This window comes from Castor canadensis, chromosome 15 (assembly GCF_047511655.1).
Source record: "Castor canadensis chromosome 15, mCasCan1.hap1v2, whole genome shotgun sequence".
NCBI lineage: Eukaryota > Metazoa > Chordata > Mammalia > Rodentia > Castoridae > Castor > Castor canadensis.
This window is the reverse complement of record NC_133400.1, coordinates 28,020,909-28,044,766: the sequence shown is the minus strand read 5'-3', so window position 1 is coordinate 28,044,766 and position 23,858 is coordinate 28,020,909. Positions and strand designations below refer to the sequence as shown.

Here is a 23,858-nt window from a genome sequence, read left to right as displayed (position 1 = left end):
TGGTTTTAAAGTCAGTGTTGACACACTGGATGATTTCATATGAAAATCTGGAGCTCTGTTTCTTCTGAAAACGTGGACGCTCTGGCTCTCTGAAGTCACCTCAAGACAGCAGGTGTCCCCATAACCTGCTGGCATAAGCCCGATCTTCCTCATTGTCCTCCTTCAATTCCTGCCCGCCCTTGCCATGTCTGCATGGAAGGACCTGGGCACGGGACAAATTAGGGAGCCGTTGCTCCGTTGGGTTGGAGCCCAGCAGTGACGTAGTAGCTTCCGCAGCTGCCAACGGTTGCCAGGGGAACGGTTGCCAGGGGCTGCTGTCACCTGCGCCCCTTCCCCCTTCCCTCTCAGGCGCTGGGGCCCCCGGGCTTCTCAGCCCATCTTCCCGAGCTGCCCCCTTTGTTTGAGGCTGCTCTGAGCGGGCTGCTGTGGGGTTCCAGATTCCATGTGCCCTCTGCCCCAAGAACTTGTGGGTCACGTCCCCTATCCGTCCTCTATCCTGCCAGCAGCCTGCTAGCAAGGAGAGGCTCAGTCCCTGGGCTCCTTGTGTTCTGTGGCCGTGGAGGAGGGTTCCAGGTAGGCTTCTCTCCTGTCCCCTGCCCCCTCCCCTCTGCTTTTCCTCGTTCTCTTTCTCCCCCTCCTTCCCCTTCCCCTCCGGCCCCCTTCCTTCCTCTTCAACCCCCTTCCCTCTTTCTTCATTCTCTCTCATCCTCTCTCCCCTCACCCCATCCCCCTTCTCCCCAGCACTGACAATGTAGCTAATGTGTGTGTGTGGGGGGTGAGGTGGCGACAGGGACCCTGGGGGAGTCATAGCTGGTCCTGTAAGGGGACTTGGTCAATCAAACAGCAGCAGCCCCCATAACTACAAGGAAGTGGTTGGGGGCTCCATGCACTCCCTCCGCCAAACCCCGGCTGGAGAGCATTTCTGGTCCCCGGAGCTGCAGCCTGTGGTCAGAGATAAGCCTGCAAGAAGGGGAGGCGGAGGTGTCCAGAGCCCAGGGGGACTGGAAGGGCCTGGGCCAGCGGGAAGAGTCAGAAAGTGCGGCTGTGAGTTCCCACAGCCGCCTGGCCTGGGCCCTTGTGGGAGGCGTCCAGCTTAGCCCCAGGAAGCATCTTTTACTGTGACTTGTACAGAGAAGCCCTCTCTAACGGGTAAGTTCTCAGAAACAGCCTTCAAAGTCAGAACGTGGGTTCTGGAGACAGCCCTGGACAGGCAGCTTGACCTCTGGGGGCCTCATTGTCATTTGTTTAGTGGGCATAATGAACCTTGTCTCATAGGTTTTTAAAGAGGATTAAGGCCAGGCATGGTGGCTCATGCCTGTAATTCTAGCTACTCAGGAGTGGAAATTAGGAAGATCGAGGTTCTAGATGGAGACCAGCTTGGACAAAAAGTTAGTGATACCCCATCTCTGCCAATAAGCCACTGTGATGGCTTGTGCCTGTCATCTAGCTACTTAGAAGGCTGAAGGTAAGATCATGGTATGGGATCCGTCCTGGGCAGAAATGTGAGATCCTGCCTGAAAAATAACTAAAGCAAAAAAAAAAAAAAAAAAAAAAAATGGGGCATGGCTCCAGTGGTAGAGCACCTGCCAGGCCCTGAGTTCAAACCCAGTACCACCAAAAAAAATAAGAATTGAAAAATAAAGAAACAAAGAGGATTGACTGTGTTAATAAAGATGGTGGCACATGCCTGTATGTAGCACTTGGGAAGTTGAGGAGGGTGACTGAGAGTTCAATGCCAGCCCGGGCTACATAGGGAGACCCTGTCTCAAAAACCAAGCAAACAGACAAAGTGTCACTATCTGTAAGGAGCTTGGAATCCTGTCCTGTGTTTTCAAGGCACTGCATCGATGCTCACTGAATTATTGCAGGTGCAGCGTGACTGGGGACTGGGGATGCTGATCCGTGCCTCCACCTCCCTTCCCTTGGGCACAGCCTTAGTGGGGAGGGTGCCTGGCTTTGTGTCCTGTTTGCCTAGAGCCAGGCCTCTGAGACGTGGAGGAGGAGAAGAGAAAGGGAGGCTTGGTGGCTGACCTTGGGAACACCATAGATAAGCACTTTGCCCAGCCTGGGGGAGATAAGCTGAGCTGCAGCCCCCAGAAAACCAGCAGGGAGGCAGCTGGGCTGGCCTTGTGGACCCGGCCTTGGGCAGCACGGGAACACAGATGGCAAAGGAGGAACTTCAGCCAGATGGCAGAGGTCCTACTGCAGTTGGAGGGGGAGGAACGTCTGGCCGAGACAGTGGAGGCCCAACAGCCAGCTTAGAGGTAAACTCTACCCTCATCCAGAGGCACCTGAAGCCTGTCTGTCGCCCCAGAGGCCCTGAGGGGACAGAGAAGGCAGACAGGGGATAGGAATCATAGTGTCCCCTTGACAGAGAAGGAAACTGAAGCCCAGAGAGAGGCAGGCTGGCTTAAAGGTTCCAGGCCAGGTGGCCGCAGAGCTTGTCTGGGCCTTGTGCTAGTGACTGCTCTGGGAGGGGGCTCTTCCTGGGCAGCTGTGAGCCTGGTATCCAGGAGGCCAGCCACAACAGCTCCTTGGATGGGACAAAGGCCCGGAGACTTGGTCATGTGCCTTTGCCTGGCTTAGGGTGCCCAGGAGCACATAGAGGACCAGGGCTGGCACCAGAGTTGCAGGGGTGCCTGTGAAAACCCCAGTGCCTGAGTTCCGCCTCAGAGTGGGTTAATTCTGGGGTGGCCAGGTCTGGGGCCTCTGGGCTGGGTGTCTCCATCCTTCCCCTTTCTTCCTCCCATTCTGAGCCTCCCCAGTCACCTCCCAAATTCCAAGAGGCCTTGAGCCTCTGCTCCTCAAAGCACTGTGTCCTTGTGTCTTCAAGTCTTAGCTGCCGCAGGCTAGGCCACGGGCCTGTGGCCATGGCTGACTTTAATGAATAGCCCACCTGAGGACAGGACAGACAGTGATGTTTCCCAGAGCTGGTGTTGTACTGAAGGGAGGTGGGATGGGCCTAAAGGTACCAAGCTCACAGGGGACCTCTTGTCTGCAAGTGTCAGAGATGGTGATGAGTGACCCTGGGGAGAACTGCAGTCTTAATAAGTCCTATAGCCCATCTTGAGCTGGCTAATGGCCTTGGGGACAGCTTAGAGAGGAGGGGAGGAGGGCTGGCAGCCCTTTATCCATGCAGAGTCAAGATATCTGAGAACTTTTCTCGTGTTGATGATAGGCATCCATGCTGAAAAGGCCCCAATGTCCATCACATTGGGCTGGGAAAGGGTGCAACCAAACTTTGTGTGACTCCTTCTTGCAGGACTTATCAGAGCCTTTGCTGTGCTAAGCACAAGAGAAAGTAGATCCAGAAGTATTTCTTTAATTGGGGGATTAGTGGTAATTTCCCTCCAGTAAAGATGGGGAGACTAAGTCCCAGCAGAGGGAAGGGACCTAGTAGATCACAGTGGCTGAACCTGTAAGGTCTGAGGTAAGGTGGACTTGGTTGAGCATGGCTTGGCCACTTCTTGCTGTGTGATTGTGGGCATGGCATAGTCTTTCTGCACTTCCACTTCCTTATCTTGCTTCAGACATCACGAGGAGGACATAACTGACGGGTTATCATGGGGATTGAACCAGCCGTGCATGGACAGTACTCTGCAGGGTGCTGGCGAGTGCTTTCTGAGGAAGCCCTGAGCACCCCCCGCCTTGGATTCTGTTGTCTTTTCCACTGTGCTGGGTTTTAGCTCCCTTTGAGCCCCATCTGCTACCCGCTGGCCACAATGGGTTCTCCCAGGATGCACAAGCCTGCGGTCCAGGACACTGGGATCCCCACAGTGTGTCCCAGGCTGGCATCACAAGGAGGAAGTGATGGTTCCAAGAGCTTAGAGTGGGGACAGCCAGGCCAGGCCTGTCCCTGGTTGATGACTGACCACTGGCCTCTATAGGGCTTTCTAGGTGCCCCACTTCTCCCCTTCCTTGGGCATGTAGCGGCAGTCATGGGCCAGGGGTGTAGCTGGGCCAGAAGGTGCAGGCAGGTGAGACTCGTGCTGGCTGGGTGCCCTGCAGCGGGCTGGCACAAGGATGGGGGTGAGGCCTGGGCCCCTGCCAGTCTCCTGGAGGAGGGTGCTAGCTTAATTTTTATTCGTTAGTGCAGAGACATTCCTGAAGCCTGAACTCATGTGCTCCCAGTGACCCCGAAACACCATTCTTGGTTGGGGGGCAGGCTTGCGGGGGCCACCCAGTTGTGGTTGGAGGCAGAGGGAGGAGAGAGGGCTTCGGCACTTGAAGCTGTGTGCCCAGGGTCCAGCGCTCTGCTGAGCACTTGGCTGGGCGAGGTGCTGCCCTGGTCCCGCCTGGTGGGCCTGTTGGAATGGTGGCATTTCTGAGTACCGTTTACTCTGATAACCAAGTCTGGAAACCACTGGAGGGAGAGGGGAGGGTCCGTCCAGACCTCCACCCCAAGAAGCACCTGCTGGAGCCTGCTCCACACTGGCCCACCCTACCCTGGCCCTCTGAAGAGCTGGCCTGCCCCTACCCCGGCCCTTCCCGCTCCCGCACCTGCAGAGTGCATGGGTGTGCACACACTCCTGCATGCTTACACTGTGGGGGTCCCGTCCCTCTGCCCTCCCCCGCCACCACCCCGCCACATCCTCCTTCCGGAGGCCCTCTGCCTGGCACTCCTGCTGTGTAGTCAGTAGCAGGAGAAGCTGCTCACTGAGCTGGGACCTCCTCTGCCTCCCCAGCGAGGCTCTTTGGAGGGGGAGGCCCTGGTGGCGAGACCAGGCTCATGCCCAGAGGCCAGCTCCGGGGTTCCCTGATGCCTCCCTTCTCAGCTCTTGCAGGCCATCCTGTAGGACACCCTTCAGTGGCTAGCACCCTGCTAAATGCTTCAGGAACCACATGCTCTTGCTCTTGCCCTTGCTGTGGGGCGGGAACAGGCACACTGGAAGGTAGGCCGCCAGGTCCCTCCCTGACCCCATCTAAGGCCACTGGTTTCTCTCCCCAGCTGGCGAACACTGGTTCCCAACTGCGGCCTGTCAGCCAATGGTGTGTTGGCTAAAGCCAGACTCAGGTCCTGAGCACACCCCTAGACTACGCCAGAATTTAGGCATTGGGCATGTTCCCTGGGGCGGGGTCCTGACCCATGGGGACACCTAGTGACAGAGGGGCCCGTGGTGTTGAGTGTGGCATGGGGCTGAAGCTCAGGCATCGTGGAAGGAGCTCAGGCTCTGGAGTGGTGCACACTTTTAGGGGTGGCCCGGGACCACAGTGGGCATCGAGGGATGGAGCAGGAAGGAGCAGGAACCGGTCCTGCTGGACCTGTGAGCGGCACCGCCCGCCCGGGAAGGGTTAACCAGAGCCGGCCAAATCCCCTCCACGTCCACCTCCATCCTGGAGGAAATGCGTTTTGCAGGCGCTGGCTGAGCCAGCCATGACTTGGTGACTCTCATCTCCACACAGGATGGCAGAGGAAGTGACTCAGGCCATGGGGGAGAAAGTGAGCCCTGGGTCCCCTGCCCATGGTGCAGTCCCTTCCCTGGGCACCAGCCTAGGGTGGGAATGGGTCTCTCTGCCCAGACAAGCCCTGGCCACCCTTCACCCTGTGCCTTACTGGGCCCTTGGGGACCTCTAGTGGGGTCCCCATTGTGTCAGGCAGGATCAGCTTGTTCTGTTCTTTGTGTGTTTACGGAAGGCTGAGGTCAGGGGCAGCCGCTCCTCCGGAAGGGGAGCTGGGGGGGACATCCTGGGGGGCTCGGCCCAGCCCCCTTTCCAGCCTGGAATTTTCTGTGTGCCTGTGGTCTCTGCTGCTCCCCATTTGTCTCTCTTCTTTGAGGCTGATCCCCCAAAACAGGGCGTGTTTCCCTCAGGAACCTTTACCAAGGTCAGCCAGGCCCGGACGGGAGACACTGTCACATGTAACCTTGAAACAGACAGTCTTTCCTGCCTCAGTTTCCCCCCCTGTGAGATGGTGAAGCCTAGGGCCATTGTAGGCTGCTGCTGTAATTGTTGGGGTGCTCTTCACCCCCTTCTCAGCAACTCCCCAGGCTCCAGCCCAGTGCTGTGGCCTTGTGCTTGGTTCTAAGATGCGTGATGGCGGATGCAGGCCAGTTCTGCTGTTCCTCACTGCCAGAGGTGGGTCCCCTCCCCGTGGAGCTCACATTGGGCTTCTGGTTCTGGGGTTCATTCTTCTGATTACAGGCCCCCCTCCGGCTAGCCAGGGGGACTCAGCCTTAGAAGGCCCTGGGAGGTGCTGGGGGCCCGTCAGGAACACTGCCCTACCCCTCGGGGTCTGCAGACACTCAGGGTGCCCGCAAAGAGGGAAATTTTCTGGGTGGAGGCCCCGCCTTCCTGCCAGGCCTCCGGAAGGGAGGCTCATTCTCCAGGAATTTCCCCTTGAGGTTCTCTGGAGGCTGAGCTGGCCACCTGCAGAGGACAGGGAGGCATGGAATGAGAAGATGGTTGGGGGGGGGGTAGAGCCTGTGACAGGCCAGGGGCTGGGGAGGGTCAGAAAGCACTCAGAGCCTGTCTGACCTTGGTAGCACCCGCCATTCGCAGGCCTTGCTTGACTCCCACAGTGACCCTTGAGATGGGCTTGCTTTTCATTCCTCTCTATAGGTGAAGAAAATGACGCCCAGAGACGGTGAGTTACTAGCCCAAGGACACACAGCTACTAAGTGTGGGAGCTGGGATTTGAACCCGGGCAGCCTGGCTCCAGAGTCCATGCCACTAAGAGTGGGTTAATTCTGCTGACAGGCAGAGCTGTCTCCTTGAGTGCCAGGGTGTGGCAGGGGTGGTGGGCGCTGGGTTTGTGTTTGAGTGCCTCCTCTGGCACCCCATGGTGGCCCAGCTTTGCTCCTGCCCTCCCACGATGAGGTGCTCACACCCAGCTCTGCCTCTCTTGCTCTCAAAGGCTGACCCTGGACGGTTGGTGTAAGGCAGAGGCTGTCTTGTCTTTTCTGGCTCAGTGAAGGTCAGGGTGTCTGAGTTATAGCCAGCTTCACTTCTGCTTTCTGTGTGGCTTCATGAAGTCACTGACCCTCTCTGGGCTTTGCATCCAAATATAAAATGGGGAATTTGGACCAGATTTTCCAAGTCATCTGTGACAGGTGGAGAGTAAAGGACTCAGGAAGGGGCTGCCTGGAAGAAGTGACATTGGATTGAGGGTTAGAAGTGGGTAGCGACGGGGACTGGCAGAAAGGAAAAGGAAAGAGGGGCCTATGACTTCCTGCCGCTGGCCTGAGGTGCTGGGAGGCAGTTCAACTCCAATGCCTGCGGAGGTCGCAGAGTGAAACCTTAATCACACTGTAGGAAACAGCAGCTCTTCCCCAAAACGCTTTCACATCCTCCGCAATAGGCCAGGCAGGATGAAGAGCCTGTCCACCAGTGATAAGACCACGAGGCCTGAGAAGTTGGAACTTGGTTCCCTGTGTTGGGACCTAGGGGACTTGCTCAGAGGGGCCAAGGTGGCTGGAGGGAGGCCTGGGCCAGAAAGCAGACAGTGAGATCCTGCCTGGGTCCCCTCTGCCTTCAATGCTGCCGTCAAAGATCAGTTCAAAAGGCACCTCTTCCTGGATGCCCACCTTGATTTCTTCCAAACTTGGGTTCCTTGCTTGTCCTGGGGTTTCCAGGCTACCCTTTGCCTTGTTTGTGGCAGATGACTGCAACTATCACCACGATGAGACATAGCTCCCCACAGGATGAGGTTGGCTGTCCTGGTTTGGTCACTGGACCAGCCCATAGTTACGAGGGCCAAACCACCTAGCATCTCTCTGTGGCACCAGGCATGACAGTCCTGCTCAGGCAGGGGAAACATCTGGGTTTGGGAGCACTGTCCTGCAAGACATTTAACCCTTGGGCCTCGACTTCCCAGTCTGTGAAATAGACTGACAGTGGTACCCTCCTCCAAGGGATAGAGTGAGAGTTCATGCAGGTGTGACGTGGAGAGGGCAGGTAGACAGCAGGTGCTCAGCTAGAAGCAGCGAGGTCAGAAGTGCCACTCAGCCAGGGTGAGAGTGGACAGAGCTGGGCCTCCATCACAGCCACGCCCCTCTGTTCCTCAACTGCCCAGGGCCCTGGTGACTGGCTCCCCTTGGTGGTCATGATGGGGATTGCACTTCCCTCTGGCTCCTGTAGAGGGCGCTGTCCCCAGAGGTGACCAGGAGATCCTGGGCTGACCAGAGGGAGGTCTACAGAGAGAAGAGCAGTGGGGACCAAAGGCGTCCACACCAACCCTGAAGGAGGAGGTGTCCTCGGACTGGGTTGCAGGGATGACTGGGAGAGCCCCATTTTCCTATGTGTCTGCCAGAACTGGCAAGGGCAAGGCAGTAGATTCTAGACAAGGTCTCCCATCACTTTGGGGCAGAGGGGCTAAGGCTGTCACTCAGCCTAGCTCTGGATGGCCTTGGCTGTCTGTGCTCAGCCTCTGGCCTCTATGGGAGGCCCGTGAGCATCTGCACGCTGCCTCCTGCCTCACAGCCATCTGCAAGCTGCCCCAGCCACCCCATGGTCCAGGCTCTAACTAACCCACATGGTCTCTTCCAGGTGGTGACGTCTCTGGGTGACTTCTGGGGACTACGATGGCTGTCTGGGTGCTGCTGCAGACAGCGCTGTTCCTACTGACTCTGCTCTTCCGGACTCAAGGTAGCCTTTCCAGGGTGCCCTGGGGCTGTCGTGACTTTTGTTAAATGTCCCCATGTCTGGGGCAGATATGGGTCTGCACAGCTTAGCTGGTGAAGGACACCTTGGAGAAAAGAAAAAAGCACCTCTTCCTCCTCGCAGAGGACAGCACAAAATAGGTTTCAGCCCAGCTCATCTGTACGGTGAGCATTCTCGGACAGTGCACAGCCTATGCAACAGTCTATGGCAGTCCTGGCCTTGTTAAATACTTTATTGCTATAAAAATATTTCTCTTTGAAGTCATTTTGTCTCCCTATTTTGAAACCAATAATTTTTGAGCAGTACAGACACACGTTTTTGTAGATCCTTTGAAGTGTAGGTCCTTAGAACATGTGTGAGTCCCAGGCTCTGAGTGCATGACTTCTCAGCCAAGGTCACGCTCCCTCCCATGTCCCTGGCTGATCTGCAACCTCTGCCTCCCCAGGTGCCCACAGTGGTGGCTCCAGGGAAGACTTCCGCTTCTGCGGCCAGCGGAATCAGACACAGAGGAGCTTCCTCCACTACGAGCAGACACCTGAGCTGCACATCTCCATCAGGAACTCCGAGGAGGCCCTCACGATCCATGCCCCCTTCCAAGCAGCCCCCGAGGCCTCCCGGTCGTTTCCTGAGCCCAGGGGCCTCTACCACTTCTGCCTCTACTGGAACCGCCATGCCAGGAAGTTCCATCTGCGCTATGGCAAGAACGACTTCCTGCTGAGTGGCCAGGCGGATGGCCTCCTCTGCTTCCGGCACCAGGAGGAGAGCCAGGCTCAGGGACCCCCACTGCTCGCCACCTCTGTCAGCTCCTGGTGGAACCCCCAGAACACCAGCCTGCCTAGGGCTGCTGGCTTCACCTTCTCCTTCCACAGTAAGGAGCTTCCAGGGGGCAGAGGAGTGGTGCAGAGGGAGGATGCAGCAGTCCCGAACCTGGGCTCTGCTCATGGGCAGTAGGGAGCCATTGAAGGTATTGCAGAAGGGGAGGAGTGGGAGCCAGTTTCCGGAAGCACTGTGGGAAGGCAGAGGACCCATGTAGAGGCTGCAAGTTCAGGCGGAGGCAGGTCCAGGTGGAGGCTGGACAGGTGAGCAGGGAGATTGGAGCTGGGGAGGAACACCCGTGCAGGTGGTTCAGCCTGTTAGAACCTGGGGTCTTCCAGATGGAAAGCACCTCCATGATCAGGACAGAGATGGCCTGCCTGGGGCCTGGGGGTGTCACACACACACACGCACGCATGCACGCATGCACGCACGCAGAGGTCAGGGATGCAGAGGGGATCGAGGGGCTGTGGCCACTACCTTTACCTGGCTCGGGCCATTAGCCACGTGGACTCCCCAGTGCCGTGTTTGTTGTTGGGTTAAAGGCAGAGGCATAGAGTCCTGACAGCCATGTTTCTGTCAGTCCATGTGACGTGGGGGTCGGGAATGACCAAGTGGGCTGTTTTTGGCCATCCCATGAGGTGGGTATCTCTGTGGCCACACTGAGGACCTGGGGAGGGAAGGCCAGCGCTGGGCACTGTGTCAAGAATGACTGAGCACCGAGGGCCTGTGGTCCCAGCTGCTGGGGAGGCAGAGGTAGGAGGACTGAAGTCCGAGGACGGCTCCAGGCAAAAACACAAGACTCTAGCAAAAACAAACTAAAGCAAAAAGGGCTGGGGGTGTGGTTCAAATGGTACAGCGCCTGCCTAGCAAGCACCAGGCCCCGAGTTCAAACTCTAATACCACGAAAAAAGTTTTTTAAAAAAAGACAAGAAATTGACCAAGCCCTGCTCCTGGTATGAGAAGGTCCAGCGTCTATTGAAAATGGAGGTGGAGGCAACATAAATTCTAGGAATTCAGTACTACTCCCATGTGACCAGAGGGGAAACTGAGGTACAAAGAGGCTACTCACACTGGGGGAGACAGGGTTCGAATCCAGCAGTTGAGAGGTGGGGCAGGGGATGAAGGGGGTAGTGGGAGAGCTAGCAGGTCAAAGATCAGGAAGGTGGGGGTGGGGGAGCTGATACTGGGGTCTGGGGGTCTCTAGAGGCTGTGTCCTGTGCCTGGAGTGATGTACGAGGTGGCTGCTGTGTCCCATTAGTGCAGAATTGGGTGGGGAGGAGGGGCCAGAGGCTGAGGCTTTCTGGGGTCTCACATTCCGGCAGCTCTTCCCTGAGGTGGGGGTTTCCGAGAGCCCTTGATGACGTCAGTAGGTCCCAGCCCATGGGATGGGGGGGAGGGACTGGAAGGTTGAGGTGGACTTGGGCCTCAGGGCAGAAGCTTGGTTTGTTCTGTGAGGAGTTTTTAAAAATACGAGCCAGGGTGTTCATTCCATCTAAAAACCTCCTGCTACTCAGGAGGCCAAGATCAGGAGGATCGTGGTTTGAAGCCAGCCTGGACAAAATAGTTTGCAAGACCTTATCTTGAAAAACCCCATCACAAAAATAGGGCTGGAGGAGTGGCTCAAGGTGAAGGCCCTGAGTTCAAACCATAGTACTGCAAAAACAAACAAACAAACAAAAAACCTAAAAGCCTTCCCCATCTGATCCCCCACCCAGCTCCCATCCAGTTCCCAGAGACACCATAGACTGCCCAGGCAGAAGGGTCTGGAGTCAGGGAGTCTGGTGGGCATATGGTCCCCATAGTACAGCCAGAGGCTACGGGCAGGGTGCTGGGCAGGACTGCCCACCCGCCTAGCAGGGTGACGCTGTGGGAGGACCCATGAGACAGAGCTGGCCGATGGCCTGGGGTCTGCCTCAGTCTGACCTTGGATTCTCAGCTCCTCTTCTGTAAAGTGGGCTACAAGCATGAAGTCTTATAAGGATCTCCTTCAGTGTGTGCTGGAGGTGGCCCATTGGTCTTGGCCTCAGGTGGTTTGTCACCCCTCTGCAGACCCCTCACAGGCCTCCCACAATGCCTCCGCCTCAGTGGACATGTGTGAGCTGAAGAAGACCTTGCAGCACCTCAGCCAGCTCCTACAGCAGCCCGGCAAGACCTCCCGGCGGCCCTCGACCACCCTGGTCAGCCAGTGAGTGTGGGCCTGGGGGTGGGGGTCTGGGGTGGGTGTCTCAGAGCAGATTGCCTCAGGCAGGGCAGGGAGCTACAGCTGGAGGCCATGAGCCATTTTCCCTGGGCATCAGAGACAGACACCAACCTCTCCTGGTGGCCACCAGCCTCCTCTCCACTAAGAAAAAGTAGTGGTGTCCAGGCTGAGTCTCAGGACATTCCACCCCAGCCACATTGTCCCTCCCCACTTTGTCCCCTGCCCCTTCTCCCTTTGTCCCTGCCTCTTTCTTGGGCACCTGCCTGAGGCCCTCCTTCCTGCCTCGTCTCCTACAGTCACCCACTGCCTTCTCTCTGCCAGGCAGCTGCAGAGTCTTGAGTCGAAACTGGCCTCTGTGAGCTTCCCAGGGGACATGGCGTCATTTGAGGAGGACAGGGTCAATGCCACTGTGTGGAAACTGCGGCCCACAGCTGCTCTCCAGGACCTGCACATCCACTCCCGGCAGGAGGTGGAGTCGCTAAGGCCAGGCTGGGGCGGGAAGTAGATGTGGGCTGGGCTGGGTGGGAGGTGGAGACCATCCCTGGGGTCTCCCAGGAAGGTCCTGGGCCCAGGGACAGCCTTTAATCAGTGGCCACCTCATAGCCCATAGGCAGAGCTGGCAGTTGGAGTCCCAGGCCACAGGACACCATAGGGGGGTGGTCTCTTGGGCCAGTTTGTCCTGGGCCCTAGGTGACAACCACTAGCCTCCCCAGCCATGGCTGGTGCCTAGGAAGGGAAGGTGAGGACAGAAGGACTGGCATGAGTCAGGCCTCCTGGAGAGGGGGCTCAGAGTGGCAACCTGCAGGAAGGGTGTGGTGCAGGGCGGATTTGGGGTCTGTGCTGCCCCGGGCCTTAAAGGGACCCTGGTGTGCAGGAGGCGCAGAGCGAGGTCCAGGAATATTCGGTGCTGCTGCCTCGCGCCCTCTTCCAGCAGACCAAAGGCCGGCGTGGTGAGGCTGCGAAGAGACTCCTCATGGTGGACTTCAGCAGCCAAGCCCTGTTCCAGGTACGGGGCCCTCACTCCCCTCGTGTTTCCATCCTCTCGCTCCCAGCCTGTCCTCGTAATGTCAGAAATTGGACTGCTGTATGCAGTCTCCTGGGAGAAGGCTAAGTGGTGGATGCTCTCACTACAGTGTGAACGACTACATGCACGAGCATTGGTTACAGAGAGAGAATTGGGCTCTCAGTGCAATATGCTAGGAGAGGCAGTAGTCTAGAGAGACTACGGGATTTTCTGGACCTTTCTTCTCAGCCTCTTCCCCAACCCTATACATCTAGGACAGGAATTCCAGCCAGGTCTTGGGCGAGAAGGTCTTGGGGATCGTTGTGCAGAACACCAAAGTCACCAACCTGCCAGAGCCAGTGGTGCTCACCTTCCAGCACCAGCCCCAGCCGGTGAGTGTGAGCGGTGAACTGGGGGGGGTGGGGCCCTGCTGGACCAGGTCCTTGTCCCCACTAGCTCACCCTCAGTCCATCTCGCCTGTCCTTAATGAAAAAGTTGTTGGGCTGAAGGCCCCAGCCAGGCAGGTCTGGGTTGGAACCGGGACTCATGCTCCTCCTCTCCGGCCCCCACAGAAGAACGTGACCCTCCAGTGCGTATTCTGGGTTGAAGACCCGACATGTGAGTGAGGAGGGGCTTCTGGGTGGGCGAGTGTCTGGAGAAGTGGAGTTCTGGGGGGCAGGGGGCATGGGGCATCCTGGGGCGGCTTCCTGGAGACACTGGCTTGGAAGAGGGAGGGACTAGGGATCTCCGGGTGGAGAAAAGGCTGGCAAGAATGACCCCGTTGTGCACTGGGGGGTCCAGCAGGGTCCTGGGGGATAGGGCTGATGAGAATCCATGCTGTCCCTCTCAGTGAGAACCCCAGGGAGCTGGAGCAGCGCTGGGTGTGAGACCCTCCGGAGAGAAACGCAGACGTCCTGCCTCTGTAGCCACCTGACCTATTTTGCAGTTCTGATGGTGGGTGTCCTCCTCCCTGTAGCCACACACAGACTGAGTTTGTCGTGTGCCAGGCGGTTGCTTATCAACTCACTCATTAACTCACTTACTAAAACCCTCAAGGTAGCTCCTGTTGTCCCATGTTAAAGATCAGGAAACTGAGGCTCAGTGAGGCCAAGCAAGGTACCAAAGTCACACAGCTAGTTCAGGAAGGAGCTGCTCTGTAACAAACACTCTTGCTCCTTATTTCCAAATTTCTGCATGAGATAAAAATGCAGATTCCTGATCCTAACCTCTGGGAAGGCCCAGAGACGGTTTCTAATGCCTCCCTTACTGGAGGCAGAAGTCCGGCATGGAGGCCCCTATCGTGGGCTCCAGTATCTCCTAGAACTCTGAGGCTTCCTGTTCCAAATGCATGCTCCCAGAATCCCCTGGGCATAGGAAGCTCACTCTGTCCTGGGAAACCTGTCCCCATGTGGAATGTCATAGAAACATACAGATACTCATGATGGGGTCATAAGGTGAACATAAGTCAAAACTGCACTGAGCTGGGTGTGGTGGCTCAAGCCTGCAGTCCCAGCACTTGGGAGGCTGAGGCAGGTGGATTGCAAGATCCAGGCCAACCTGGGCTACACAGTGAGACCCTGTCTCAAAACAACAACAAAAAAGCCCAGGGTGTCAGTGGAGGCCCCTGGGGGAGTGGAACAGAGCTGAGGCTTGCTGTTGAGCATTGTGTGGTAGTCAGTGGCCAGGAAAAGACCCAAGTTCAAATGCCAAGTGCAGCTTCTACTGTGTGTGTGCCTGTGGCTGTTGCATGATTGTAAAGTGGGAAAATCCTAAGAAAAGCCAGTGTCAGGGGGACCCCCGTGTAATTCAGGCTGCACCAGAGCTGGGGTTCTCTGTGCCTCATGCACATGGTGGTGTAAGGACATCACAGACCCCTCCAGAAAAATGTGCTCAGTGGGATGGCTTCTGGGCCCTGAGCCCAACAGGGCACACAGGTCTCTCTCCAGGGACACCCCTGTGTGGAGGTGACACACTGAAGCTACCTTGCTCCCGCCCAGGTGTCCTCTGCAGAGGTGAGCATGGAGCACAAGCACTATCTCACCCTCCTGACCTATGTGGGCTGTGTCATTTCTGCCCTCGCCTGCATCTCCACCATCACCGCCTACCTCTGCTCCAGGTAGGCTGGGCTGATTTGGGCCATTCCACCCTGCAGGCTGGGATCCCACAGGTGGATGTGGAGGCCTGCCTGATCCTGAAATGTGGGTGCAGTTGAGGGAGAGTGGGGGTGCTATCTGTTGACCCTGGGGCCCCATTTCATCCTCACATTTACAAACGTGAGTTAACTGGACCGTTGGCATAGCAATCAGTATTTCTGCAGACAGGAAATGCAGATGGAAGAGCACCAGGTGTGCGTGATAGTGTAATGGCACGGTGGGGGTGTAGCAATGGGCGTGGCAATAGGTACCTGTCCCCTGTGCCATGTTCCACTCTAAGTGCTTTACCCCACAACCACCCCATGAAGTCAGCTCAGAGAGGGTAGCTGACTTGCCTGAGGCCACACAGCAAGGAAGTGGCAAAGGTTGTCAGATGGTCAGTGGCCTAGATTGTAGTCCACATGCAGTCAGGCCCGGGGTCCGTGTGGGTAAAGGAGAGACACCCTGGTTCTAGGGATCCCCTGGGTGTTCCCTGTGGCCTAGACTAGAAGCAGGGCAGGGTAGAGCTGGGGACAAGTGTGTGCATGCCATGTGTGCTTGCAGCTGTGCGTGTGGTGGTGGTGACGAGGACGGACAGGTGATGGGCTTGGTGGGCGGGACATGTAACTGATTACAGAGGCACCCAATGACACTGCACAGGGGGTGTTAGGAAGTGACCTTCACCTGGCCCTGGGAGGGGCACCAGCCTCCCACTTCACAAGGACAGAACCAGCCCAAGGTGGTGGCATGAGTTGCGGGCAGGGCAGACTTGGGCCTGTGTTTTGCACCCTCTAGCGCCCCTTAGAATCTTGGCGGGGGTTGGGGGAACACGCTGACCTACAAACCTCTGCAGACAGACAGCTGCACCCACACTCACGGCCACGCAGCAGAAGCAGACATAGAGCGTGGGTGGTGTGGTTTCTCAGATGGCAAACTCCAGCCCCTCCTCCCCAGCTTGGGGACTCTGTCATAGTGGCCCATCTGTCTTCCTCTCTCTGGCTAAGGCTGTTGCTGGATGTGCCTGTGTGGCCTGAGCTGGGGTGGGGAGGCTGGGCACATGACAGGTGCACATGACATGAGGGTGGCCTGGCCGCAGCCACAGGAGTGGGATATTGAGTGTGCAGTGTGTGTGTGTGTGTGTGGCCTAGGAAGACTTCCTGGAGGAGGCGAGAGAGGAGAGTGGAGGATAGAGAAGGAGGAGGGAGGGGAAGAGAGGGGGAGTTGTTGCCACTGCTGCTGGCTCCTCTCTGCCTCCCTGCACTGGCTCACAGTGCCCGCCTGCCTGTGGTCAGCAGGAGGAAGCCCCGGGACTACACCATCAAAGTGCACATCAACCTGCTGGTGGCCGTCTTCCTGCTGGATATGAGCTTCATCCTCAGTGAGCCGGTGGCACTGATGGGCTCGGAAGCCGCCTGCCGTGCCAGCGCCATCTTCCTCCACTTCTCCCTGCTCGCCTGCCTGTCCTGGATGGGCCTCGAGGGCTACAACCTGTACCGCCTTGTCGTTGAGGTCTTCGGCACCTATGTGCCTGGCTACCTGCTCAAGCTGAGCATTGTGGGCTGGGGTGAGTGGGTGGGGAGAGGGGACCCCAGAGCCACTTCTCTCCCTCAGCTTCTGAAAGACCACACCTCTCCCTGACTTCCCTCACTGCTTCCTCCATCCACGTATCCTCAGGGATCCTTCACCTGGGCTGGGTCACTGTCCACTCTGGGAAGATAAAGGGGCGAGCCCGCCCCCAAGGCCCACTTTCAAATGCTCCTTGTGCTCCGAGAGGATTCTGCAGGCAGGCAGGGGTGCCACGCAGGCTGTGCAGGTTGTGTCCTCCTTAAGGACACTCAGCATGGAAAAGAGTAAGGTCGGAGTCAATCCTGTCCACTCTCCTAACCCACCTAGGCCACTGTGGCCCTGCCTGGGGATCCCTCTGGCAGGGTCTCTGTGACTTTGACATTTTGTTCCTAGCCAATGACAGCTCACCTCACCTGTGGCCCAGACCAGTCATGTCAGAGCTGCGCCCAGGGGCTCACGCCATGAGCTATTTTGGACATTGCACAGACCCTAGCCTCTAAGTCCCCCCAACCCTAGCTCACTGCTCTTCCTGTGACCCTCACTGGTCCTCCTCTTCGTGGACCCCCCCCAGTACCTTGAGCTGGCTGTGTCAGGCCCCCCGTGGGAGGTGGGGCCCCTCCAGGGAGCCTTCAGTCTCCACATGATGGACAAGGTCAAGGCCAGTGCAGACATCCTCTTGGCCAGAACTTACTGTCCCCTTGAACTCCCTCCCCACCATGTCTTCTCTGCATGTCCATCTGCTGTGATGTCCAGCCCCTCCACAGGGATCTTCAGGTCCCCAGGATAGCGAGGGGCCAGGGCAGGGCTGTGGGAGATCCTCTTTCTATGAGAAGGAGTGGAGAAGGGGTGGGTCAAGCTGGGTGGGGGGGTCTTCCCCTGGTGGAGCTAGGTAGACTCTGGGAGCCTTGGCCTGAGAGGGGGTCTTCCTGTCTGAGGGTGGCCACACAGGCTAGGCCATGGAGGGTGGAGACAAAGCACCTGTGTCCCTGTCCTCAGGCTTTCCCATCTTCCTGGTGACTCTGGTGGCACTGGTGGATGTGAACAACTATGGCCCCATCATCCTAGCGGTCCACAGGACTCCAGAGCGTGTCATCTACCCTTCCATGTGAGTGGCTGTGAGGTGGGGGCAGGAGTGTGGACCTCAGGGTGCTGGGACAGGGAGCTAGGTGCCCAGGCCAGGCCCTCAGCTGCTTGGCCAGAGCTAAGGGACATGGCAAAAAAAGACCTGAATCTGCCCCTCACTTGGTAGGTCCCTGTGCACAGGTCCTGGCTTTCTTTGAGACTGTTTCCCCATTTGTGGAGATGCATGGGTTGCAGTAGATCAGAGGCCAAGGCCCACAGTGTGGCCAATGCCAACTTACCCTGGCCTGTGGAGTCCAACAGCCAGGTTTTCTTGAGCTCCAGGCTGGGGAGGGATGTTTCCATTGGCTCAATGGTTTTGAAAATTTCAGCCCTTTGCATCAAACCTGGTTATTTTTGCCTCACCCTGGCACTATTGATATCATTATTGACCTCATGTTTTTCTTTAAATCATCTGACTGGTTAACTTAAGTGTGTTTTTAAAAAACTAATATCAACACCAGAAATGGAAAACAAGCAGCGCTTACCACAGACAGTGAGCAATCATGAAAACAAACGTGGTGACAGCAGGGGACATGCTGCTGCAACCTGGCCACACCTGAGCCCTCACACCCTCCCCCAGGTGCTGGATCCGTGACTCCCTGGTCAGCTACATCACCAACCTTGGCCTCTTCAGCCTGGTGTTTCTGTTCAACCTGGCCATGCTGGGTACCATGGTGGTGCAGGTCCTGCGGCTGCGCCCACATAACCAGAAGTGGCCCCACGTGCTGACCCTGCTGGGCCTCAGCCTGGTGCTGGGCCTGCCCTGGGCCTTGGTCTTCTTCTCCTTTGCTTCTGGCACCTTCCAGCTCGTTGTCCTCTACCTCTTCAGCATCATCACATCCTTCCAAGGTAGGCATGGAAAAGAGCCCATGCCTGGCCGGCCAGGTTTCCCTTCTTGTGGGGAGTGGATTATGAGAAGCCTGTGAGAACCTGACATAAGCACAGTTGTGCTCAATAGCACAACTATAATAGCAGGTTGAGTTTGGCTCAGCCCCAGCTGCAGAAGGGGGCAAAGGCAAACTGTAGCACAGCTGCTTTTCCTAAGTTGTTTACGTTCAGAGAAGTAGGAGTGCAGGTTTCCCTTGTTACAATGTCACACCCTTCCCTGAGAACTGTTGTTCCACCTCCTTGTTTAACACTGGACATAAAAGACTCCCTGAAGGAGGACATGGGGGTTTTTTGATGGGGGTTGATTGATTGGTGGGCTGCTGCATTATGCTAGAGATTAGAGGAAACATGGGACAATGCAAGTCTGAGGGCCAAGACTCTGAGAGATTATGCTAAAGAAAAGCTAAAGAAAACATAGGATGGTGCGAGTCTAAGGAAAGAGACTAAGGAACAGAAAAGAAGAAAGGCTTCAGAAGCAAGGTTTTAAAGAATGAGAAAAGAAGCAAAGTAAAAGAGGAGTTATAGAGAAAAGAGGCAATGAGGCTGCTGTGTGTCTCCATCCGAGTGCCCAGCACACCTGGCCCCAACTTTCTGTGTGTCTGTCTTCTATTGTTTGTCCTTTCTGCCTCTCCAGTTGCCCCCAGTTATGTCAGGAGAACAAGAGCTTGTGGGAAAGCTCTCCAGGCTTTCTCTGAGCCTCAGTCTTCCCATTTCAAAAAATGGGGATATCCAGGCCAAGGTCGACAAGTCTTTATTGATCACATCCTCTGTGCAGGCTCCGTGCTGAGCCCTGGGGCTGCATTTTGAGCCACTAGTTCAGTCTTCATGGTGGCAAGTGAGCATGCTGTCATCCAAGATGATCTCAGAGAGTAGGGACATCTGAGTAGTCATTGTCACATACAGTGCCTGGGCTGGGGGGATTCTTTAGGAAGGATGCCCTGGGGCCTCTCTGTACAGGAGGTATTTGAGGGCAGCAGGTAGATACAGCTATGAGAAGATCTAGTCTGTGTGGTGCATGGACCAGCAATATCAGTGCGTTAGGGACCTGCTGGAGCACAGAACGTGGTCCGCTCGGAGGTGCTGATCTGATCTGTATCTTAACAAGACGCCCAGGGCATGCAGATCACAGATGAAGGAGCCCTGGTCTAGGAAAGGAGCTTCAGGCAGAGGGAGAGGCAAGAGCAAAGGCCCTGAGGTTGGAACCACTTGTATGTCAGGAGGGTGGTGAGGAGGAGCATGGTTAACGGGTAGACTTTAGAGGTAGAGGGGAGGATCACTGGGGGACCTGATCTGAGGCCAATAGGGTCCTACCTGCATCCCCACACCCAGGGCCCCGACTCAGACATGCATGTGCATGTGAGCGCACACACCTCCATTCTGAGCCATGATAACTAGAGGCATGTCCAGACTGGAAATCACACAGGGTTGCGAGGCCAGCTTCCCACACGGGGTCATGGTGGGATGGGAGTTGGAGCCAGGGGAGAAGCTACCAAATTCCACTTGCTCAGAGTCTTCTCACCTGTGAGAGGAAGGGGGCTCTGAGGATTACGAGTGATGCCCACATATTCACATGCACGCTTACTGACACTTAATAAGTCCCACTACTGCGTATTGGCCGCTTAAAGTGGCGGCTTCAGGATCTGAGCATGGTTGGGCTCCTGGTGGGCAGAGCTGAGGCAGGTGACTGGGAGGGGAGGGGGGCCTGGTAGCCTGCCTGCCTGCTTGCCCCATGCCCTGCTCACCTATGCACCTCACCTTGCTGCTTGCAGGGTTCCTCATCTTCCTCTGGTACTGGTCCATGCGGCTGCAGGCCCAGGGCGGCCCTTGCCCTCTGAAGAACAGTTCGGACAGCGCCAGGCTCCCCATCAGCTCCGGCAGCACCTCGTCCAGTCGTGCCTAGGCTGCTGGCACAGCCTCGCTGTGTGAGGGCGCAGAGACGCCACCCTCCTTCACCACCTGTGCCCACCCCGCCACTGGGCCCAGCTCTTGCTGGGCAGTAGCAGACTTGATGGATGGGGCTGTTACCATGGTAGCCAGATACCAGCCTAGCCTCGAGGACCACTTGGTTCCCAGGTCCAGCTCCCAAGGGCTCAGGAGTACACTGCCATGCTGGCTTGTGGGGCTGTCCCCACAGCTCTCCCAGCCTGGGGATGAGGCCTTGTCTTTCCTGACCACCCCGAGCCCAGTCTTTGTTGCTGGGCATTGGGACCCTCAGGCCCTTGGACCTTGGTGGCCTGGCATATCCTTAGCCCTGTGCCCAGGACCTAGCTGCCCAGGATATAACTGCTCTGTCCCTGTGGTCACCATGGAGTGCTCTGCAGCCCCTGTTCTTTTACCTGAGGCTGGCAGCACAGGCAGATGGGGCTGGGCAGTGCCAGAGCCAGAGGCCTGCAGGAGGTGAGGACCCAGAGCACAGCAGCTCACCTACCTCCAAGCCCAGCAAACCTGCTGCCCCCAGACATCCCTTCCCTGCTCCTGTTCGAGTTGTCCCTGCGCTCCACCCACAGCAGGCCCCAGTTCCAATGCTGTCATTGTGGTAGTGGTTCCCAGTAGCTTCCTGGTGCTTGGCTGTAAACTTTCATCCATTGCACAGGTCTTGGCCTATCCCTGCCACGGGCGTAGTGCAGAAGCCTGGGCTGGACCAGGTCCAGCTGTCCATCTGGGCCTCTCTCTGAGCTGTCTTGTCCTTGTTCACATGTTGGAGGGGTCTTCTGTGACCAGAACTGTGGGATGTGGCAGTCTGTCCTTATTTCATCCCAGCACTGAAAAACAGAAACTTCCTCCTCTGCCGAAACTGGAGCCAACATTTGCCTAAGGGGCCGTTTCAAATGCCTACAGATAGCCCTGGGGACACTTAGCTAGTGAACTCTGTCCAGAAAACACAGATCATTTGCCAGCCTGTGCAGTGGTGGTGACACAGATGATCAGACCTTCTAGTTCTCCCCATGAACTCTCAGACAAGCTCTTAGGACTATAGGCACAGGGTCGGAGAGCCTGGCTGGGAATCTAGGAAGCTTTCCTGCAGGAGGCAGCATTTGATCTTGATCTCAGCCTTCAAGATGGGGAGGATGTTTCTTTTTAAGCAACAATTAATTCTTTTTTTGTTTGTTTGTTTTGAGACAGGGTCTCACCACGCAGCCTAGGCTGAGCTTGAACTCTTGATCTTCCCGCCTCAGCCTCCCGAGTGCTGGGATTGCAGGCATGCACCACCATCCCTACCATCCTTTTGTCTTTTGATATTAAAAGTACATGTTTGTTGTAGAGGATCTGGAAACTGTAGAAGATTGTCAAGGAGAAAAATAAAAATTGGCTGTTGTCACCTAACAAACCAGTGCAAACATATTGGAGTGTTTCCTTCTGACTTTTCCTGTGTATCTATTTAAACGCACCCTGGGTGCCTCAGGGCCAATCAGAAAATGGGGAAGAAATGGGAAAAAATAAACTTCTGGAACCCTTATCAACCAGGCAAACAGGAGGAGGAATGACAAGCTGCTGTTGTGTGTGAGGTGTGATCTGTGGTTGAATGCTGAGGGGGGCAGCTGCTAGTCAGCTCCAGCTGGGTACAGCTTACAGGAAGAAATCCAGATTGGGGTGTAAAATTCACTGATTTAAAAATTTTGGAAAATCTCCAAATTTCTCTGGCTAAAGAAATCACAATTGAGGTCTGAATTCAGCCCTGCCTGGTCACGTGGTGACCTGTTTGAAGCAGGTAAGCTGCAAGAATGAAATGACTGGATTTTTCTCCCAGCTCTGCCTTTAGCCTTGTTCCACCAAATCTCTCATCACTATCCTGTGACACAGGTTAGGCAGCTTTTTTAGGTTCTGTCCCCTCACCCATACTCAGATCATACTTGATCATTGCTGTTTGTATTCAGGTATTAAAATTCCACTGCAGAGCAAGCATGATAGTGCATGGCTATAATCCCAGTACTTGGGAGGTAGAGGCAGGAAAATCATGAGTTGTCAAACAACAAAAAACTTAATCAAATTCAGTGGAATTTTGTAGTCAGAGCCCAGGCCCAGGTCCACCTGACACTTTCTTCCCTCTGCTCTCTTCTTCCTGGTTGCCCCCGGGGAGCCTGGCAGGGAAAGGGGACAGGGGTTCGGGGTGAGGGGAAGCCCGCCTTGGCACCCCTGGGGTTGACTGGCAATGCCCACAGCAGGGCACAAATATGGGATCTTTGAGGACCTGCAGGGGCTCAGCATGTGAAAGCCCCTGTGCCCTGCCACTCTCCCAAGCCCTGCTCCTTCTGGCAGCCTCTACTCCTACCTTTCTCCAGATGTGGGGTTCTTATGCTCCTACTCCGAGGACAGAGCTAAACTTTCCTATCCCTCCCCTCCACCCCACAGTGTCCTGAGTAGGGAAGCAGGCTCAGAGCCAGCCTGTCCTTCCAGGCCTCTCCTCTCAGGGTCTCAGAGCCCCAATGCCGGGTGAAGCACCCCTTCCCCATCCTCAGCCCTCTACCCCAGGCAGAATCCCTTCACACAAATTCTCTCTCTAAACATCCCTCTCTTAAACATCTGCTGACTCAGGCAGTGGGAAATAGTCTTGGGTTGGGTCCATCTTCCTAATAGGCCTTGCATAGGTACCTGACAGCTGGGTGGGCTCCTTTGACTTGGGGTTCTTCCTGGACTGCCGGGCAATAGGTGACAAGGGCAGCACAGGGTGAGGGGTGTTTCTGGAAACATTCCCTGGCAGGGAATGATTGGGGTAGCCAGGGGTGATTGCTTTCCGCATCTGACTAGAGGGTTTGAAGTCTTGCCCGCCTAGAGCCACTGGGACAAGCTGGGGGTAGAAGGTAGCAGAAGGGGAAACTGAAATTCTGTAGGCCCTGGGATTTAGGAGTTGTGGTCTCGAGGTCTTCCAGAGAAGGGCTGTAGGTGAGGTGGCCTTCCTGGCCTTGTCCGACCCTCTCCTGCCACCCCCCAGGTGTAGATGGGAAGACCTTCTTCACAGGCTGGCATCCATGAGCCTCCTGATGCCAGGGCAGGGCTCCAGGGTGGGTCTAGCACGTCAACACCCACCATCTCACCTCATCCTTGTCCTTGTTCTCATTCTGCCCCCGGCTGGGAGGGCGGCCTGTAGATTGACCAGGGGAGGGCTGGCTGGAGGAAGGTCAGGCCCAATGGTTCCCATCAGAGGAAGTCTTGGGGCTCAGGAACTCCTGGGTTCTGACCTGTTGCTCCGTGCCTCCCATAGCCCGTGAGTGACATTCCTGGCTCGCCTCCCTCAGACCCAGAGGGCCCAGTAGGGGACCATGGAGGGGAAGGGCAAATAGAGGCCATCTCGGGCTTGATGGACCCCAAGGTAGAGCAGGACTAATTTAGGCCCTGTAGGCTTGACGGAGGATGATGGTGACAGACCAGGCACCTTCTGGCAGGATGCTCATTGTCTTTCGATCTCCAAGTGGCCGTGGGCCCACACCAAGGGCCTGGCCTCATCCATGGCCGCCCACCCCTTCCCTCATACCAAAGCCTGTGTGTGTCTGTTGCCCCCACTTCCTGCCTGGGCCAGTAGTGACTAGCTGGAGGA

General features: G+C 56.5%; 1 protein-coding gene across 11 annotated transcripts in view; it reads left to right on the top strand.

Moving 5' to 3' along the window:
• The window catches only part of Adgrg1 (adhesion G protein-coupled receptor G1), a 38,626-nt gene extending 16,973 nt beyond the window's left edge, over positions 1–21,653 (top strand). For 6 of the 11 annotated variants that reach the window (XM_074055937.1, XM_074055936.1, XM_020164637.2 and 3 more), the window contains 13 exons: positions 8,485–8,583; positions 9,044–9,466; positions 11,464–11,599; positions 11,936–12,083; positions 12,489–12,620; positions 12,893–13,009; positions 13,190–13,235; positions 13,468–13,571; positions 14,615–14,733; positions 16,042–16,313; positions 17,312–17,420; positions 18,018–18,286; positions 20,095–21,653. In XM_074055937.1, the coding sequence (XP_073912038.1) occupies positions 8,520–8,583; positions 9,044–9,466; positions 11,464–11,599; positions 11,936–12,083; positions 12,489–12,620; positions 12,893–13,009; positions 13,190–13,235; positions 13,468–13,571; positions 14,615–14,733; positions 16,042–16,313; positions 17,312–17,420; positions 18,018–18,286; positions 20,095–20,225 (2,070 nt within the window). In that variant the 5' untranslated portion in view covers positions 8,485–8,519 and the 3' untranslated portion in view covers positions 20,226–21,653. Of the gene's footprint in view, positions 1–312; positions 574–929; positions 1,150–2,058; positions 2,265–6,437; positions 6,584–8,484; positions 8,584–9,043; positions 9,467–11,463; positions 11,600–11,935; positions 12,084–12,488; positions 12,621–12,892; positions 13,010–13,189; positions 13,236–13,467; positions 13,572–14,614; positions 14,734–16,041; positions 16,314–17,311; positions 17,421–18,017; positions 18,287–20,094 lie in introns of those variants that run through there. The other 5 variants (XM_074055938.1, XM_074055939.1, XM_020164639.2 and 2 more) reach the window with 5 other exon arrangements.
• The last annotated feature ends 2,205 nt before the right edge of the window (positions 21,654–23,858 follow it).